This window comes from Oryzias latipes, chromosome 13, assembly GCF_053564925.1.
Source record: "Oryzias latipes strain Hd-rR chromosome 13, Olatipes_Hd-rR_3.1".
NCBI lineage: Eukaryota > Metazoa > Chordata > Actinopteri > Beloniformes > Adrianichthyidae > Oryzias > Oryzias latipes.
The window spans coordinates 36,575,314-36,580,000 of record NC_136249.1 but is presented as its reverse complement, the minus strand read 5'-3'; the positions used below and the strand labels follow the sequence as shown (position 1 = coordinate 36,580,000).

Below are 4,687 nucleotides of genomic sequence, written 5' to 3'. Positions count from 1 at the left end.
GGATCAGGGCCCCGCCCTGGTTCTGGTGGTTTATGGGAAGTCTTCTTTATGACCTGAAGGTGGTTTCCCACTTCAGGCGGGTCGTTTCCTTTCTGGAGCTGACAGTGGTGATGTCATTACCACAGAGCGGCAGAGGAGCGCTCATCCTGACCGGGACATCCCGCCTCTGGAAAAGCCGGTTAGAATTGGTGGTGATGGCGTGGTGTCTGCCCCCCGCCCTCCTGAGGCTGAAGCTGAAGCTGCAGTGGGAGTCAGCTGACCTGCAGCATAAAGGCAGCAGAGCAGAAGCCGGGCACCTGCAGCCTCACCATGAACTCTTCTCAGATCCTGTTTTTCACACTCAGCGCATACGGAGACCCGGGCCCCCTCAGGTTCCTGTACTTCAGTCTGGTCCTGGTCCTGCTGCTGCTCATCGTGTTCTGTAACGTCCTCCTCATCGCGGTGATCTGCGTGACCCGGAGCCTGCATGAACCCATGTTCCTGTTCCTCTGCAGCCTGTTTGCCAACGAGCTGCTGGGGAGCTCCGGCCTGTTCCCCTTCCTGCTGCTGCAGATCCTGGCGGACGTCCACCGGGTCTCTGCCCCCCTCTGCTTCCTGCAGGTCTTCGTCCTATACCTGTATGGCAGCGTGGAGTTCTTCATCCTGGCCGTCATGTCCTACGACAGGTACGTGGCCATCTGCCGGCCGCTGCAGTACCACAGCCTGATGACGCCGCAGAAGGTGGCCGTGCTGGTGGCTCTGACGTGGGCGCTCCCCTTCCTGACCATCACCGCCCTGGTCGGGATGAGCGCTCCTCTGCCGCTGTGCAGGAGCGTCATCGACAAAATTTACTGTGGGAACTACGCCATCGTCAAGCTGAGCTGCGCCGACACCCGGCTGCACAACATCTACGGCCTGTCCTACACCGTCCTCTCGGTGGTGCTGCCCGCCCTGTCCATCCTCTACAGTTACGCCAGGATCCTGCAGGTCTGCTGCTCCGGGTCCAGGCAGACCCGGCAGAAGGCTCTGAGCACGTGCACGCCTCACCTGGCCTCCGTGCTGAACTTCTCCTTCGGCTGCTGCTTCCAGATCCTGCAGAGCCGCTTTGAAACCAGGCGGGCTTCAGACCCGCTGCAGGTCTTCCTGTCCCTGTACTTCCTGACCTGCCAGCCGCTCTTCACCCCCCTGCTGTACGGCCTGAAGATGGCCAAGATCCAGGACGCCTGCCAGCAGCTGTTGTGTGGGGGGAGAGCAGCCGCTCCGGCACAGCTGCAGGCCTGAACGGCTCCCGGGGGGTGGGGTTTCCCTACGAGGGACAGAGGACAGCCCCCCGTCCCCCCGCCTTCAGTTCTGGACGGACAGCTGCTGGTCCGACTGTCCTGGTCCTGAGAGACTCGGAGCAGGTTCTGACGCCTCGGTAGTCCTGAAGGTCCAGATGAGAGGATGAGGAGGAGAGACGAAGAGTTTAGGATCAACATAACTGCCACCATCACAACCAGATCACAGTACTCAGATTACTTTTGCAGACCTGTACTCTGCATGATTCCTCTTCTGTTAAAGTGAAGCTTTTGCTCAAATCCAGATGGATGGATGATGGATGGTGGATGGATGGTGAGAAGAAGACAACAGGGAGACCTACAAGATCAAAAAAGAAGCAGAGCAGCAAACCCTGAAGTCGACTTCCTCAGTAATAATCAATCCCATGACGATGATCAATGACTGGGCCACACCCACCACAAAGAGCTGATGGTGGCAGATGTTGTACCGTCTCTGATTGGATGAGGAATGATGGTGGTCTTAGAGACAGGGTTCTGCTATTTAGTCTCTTTCTGGATGTCCTTCAAGTCCAGCTCGCCATAATCCCAGACTCATAGATCAACATTTTACCATCCTGTAACAGAACCAAAGGTTCTCTGTCTAAACCGGACCTAGAGAGACGGGTCTGCAGCAGGTTAGACGCGGGAAGGATCTGGACTCAGCAGCTCATCCAGAACCCGGGTTGTTGGGTTTGTGTTCAGGTCTCTCCAGGGTCTGATGTCAGACAAAGTTCTACGCTGACGATATTCAGGTATACACTAAAGCCTTAGATTGGTCTTTACTGGACTCTACTGATTGAATCTGGCTTGAATCTGGTTTAAGTTCTTATTGCTGATTTTGTTTCTGTAAAACACTTTGAATTTTCTTCTGTATAAACAAACTAAATAAACCGGCTTCAGTTTCAAACCAGTTCAGGTTGTGTTCCTACTTTGGAGACGAGTGGAGACGGTCTGATGAGGAAGATGTCCAACGATGCAGCTGTGGACATTTCAGGGAGCAGCAGGCAAAAACCAGAGAAAGGGAAGCCGATCCGGCTTTCAAAACCTTCCTCCGTACCTTCAAAATAAAACCTTCAGTTGTACTTTCAAAATAAAACCTTCAGCTGTGCCTTCAAAATAAAACCATTCAGTTGTACCTTCAAAATAAAACTTTATAAAAATGTATTTTGTGTGTAACCCTTGTGCTATCCTAGGCACTTTACCATTGGGAGGTGGGTCATCTAGACCCACTAGACAGTGCTCTGAACCTTTTTTCTTCAATGATTTGTGATCTTCACATTTCTACATGAAATCTTTCCACCTTTATCCACCTTTGTCATGGTAGGGAGAACACCTCACTGGAAGGGGGGGGGGGTCATCTAAGATAGCAAAAGGGTTAAGGTACAAGCCTCAAGGAAACTGAGGGAACCGCTTCTCTCTACGACCCGCCACAAACCTGCAGAACCCAAACGGGTCGACCCACTGGTCATGTGGCTAAGGCTTTACCCAGCAGCTCCTGCAGGCAGGTCTGGGGGGGGATACATATGGGATTCTATTGGACGTCACAAACAAACCCATAATGGAGGCGGTCCTCAGCCAGGTGGTGGGCGTGTCCTGGATGAGGAAGTGGGGCGTGTATAATTAGTCGTGTCGAATCGGAAGTTTTGGCTTTCTGCTTGGTTTGGACTGTGAGGCTTGGAAACCTGCAGATGAAAGAAAGAAAGACTGCAGTTTTACTGGAATGGACGATGGAGCTCCGCCCACGGCGTCGGTCCTTCACAAACAAAAATAATCACAGAAAACGTCTCTCTTTCAGACCTGCAGTGACAGTTACCATGGCTCCGCCCACACACAGGATCAAAGAGCTGCAGCAGCCACACCTTTCTCTGGACGTGTGCACTTTTTGTACTCATCATGGCTGAGCCAGACCCCCCCAGGTTGTCATGGCAACCTCAGGAGGTTCCGCAGGGACGCGACAGGGCCGTGCAGAAACCGGAGTGCGTGTGCGAGGGGGGGGGGACTTCCTGTGAGTTCACTCTCTGTCACACGCAGAGGTCGCTGAAGGTCAAGAGGTCATTTTACAGACCCCCCTGCCTCCTTCGACGTGGGAACCTCAATGATCAGGCATGTTGGCGTTAATGGGAGCCGCACTTCCTGTCACCCAGGCGCACTCGTCCGCAACATCATCAACTCTGCCCCCCCCGTTCACACCAGTCTAGTCCATGCAGGAGTGAATGACCTTCAGCTTCAGCAACCTGAGACCCTCAAGAAGGACTTCATCACCCTCATCCACTCATCAGGCAGCTGGACAAACTTCTCCGGTCCGCTTCCATCGCCCCACTTTGGAGACATTAAAGTCAGCCGTCTGCAACAACTTCACATCTGGCTTAAAGGACTCTGCATTTCCAATAATATTCCATATGTTGATAATTTCACCACCTACTTCAATAAACCAAATCTCTTTAAACCAGACGGCATGCATCCCAACCAAACAGGATCTCAACTTCTGTCCATGAACATTGAACCCTCACTCCGCTCTGCTAAACTGCTCACTGACAGACTGGACCACCAGAATCCATCCTCAGTTAAAACCACATCTATCACACATCACATCCCAGTTCACATAACAAGCAGATCTCACAAACGGCCGCTAGAACCCTCCACTTCTGAAACTTAATTATAGAAAACAAAAATGACTCTAAAGTTGTCTTTAAAACAACAGACTCTAACTAAAAGACATTCTCAGAGGTCCTCCATAGCAGCATCGAACATGTGAGAGTTTTGCAGACCACTTCAGGAGTTAAATCAATGCTAGTAGATCTAGTTTTTTAATTCAAAAAGGTATTGATTTGAATGAATCTATATATATATAGCATTGCATTTATCAGAGGAAACACTGGAAAGTTTTGTCCTGGTTGATGCTGTGGCACTTGGTCATGTTTTCTCCCAGTTGAAGCCAACCACCTGCCTTTTAGAGCCAATCCCCACATCACTGTTGAAAACATGTTAGGACTTCTTTGAGTTTGAGCTTTAAATACAGTAAATGACTCTCTTCAGACGGCAGTGGTGAGGCCTCTAGATCCAAACAACTATAACAATTATTATCCAGTATCCCACGGACCATTTTTAAGTAAAATGATTGAAAAACTCTTTAAATCCAATTCCATTCGTTTTTAAATAGAAATAACATCTTTGAAAATATGAGTCCGGTTTTAGAACAAACCACAGCACAGAGACGGCCCTTGTTAAAATAGTAAATGATTTCAGATGTAACCTTTATTGTCAGAAACTCTCAGTCCTGGTATTACTGGATCTGACTGCTGCATTTGACACAGTAGATCACAGTATTTTACTCAACAGGCTGAGAGGTTTGGGCATCTCTGGTACTAAAGTGGTTTTACTCCCATCCCACA

At 50.4% G+C, this 4,687-nt stretch overlaps 1 protein-coding gene across 1 annotated transcript; it reads left to right on the top strand.

Moving 5' to 3' along the window:
• Positions 1-174: 174 nt before the first annotated feature.
• Positions 175-1,408, top strand: LOC101155326 (olfactory receptor 10A6-like). The gene has a single exon (XM_020700838.3). It carries the CDS (start codon positions 310-312, stop codon positions 1,258-1,260), a length of 951 nt encoding a protein of 316 aa, XP_020556497.1. The 5' UTR covers positions 175-309; the 3' UTR covers positions 1,261-1,408.
• The last annotated feature ends 3,279 nt before the right edge of the window (positions 1,409-4,687 follow it).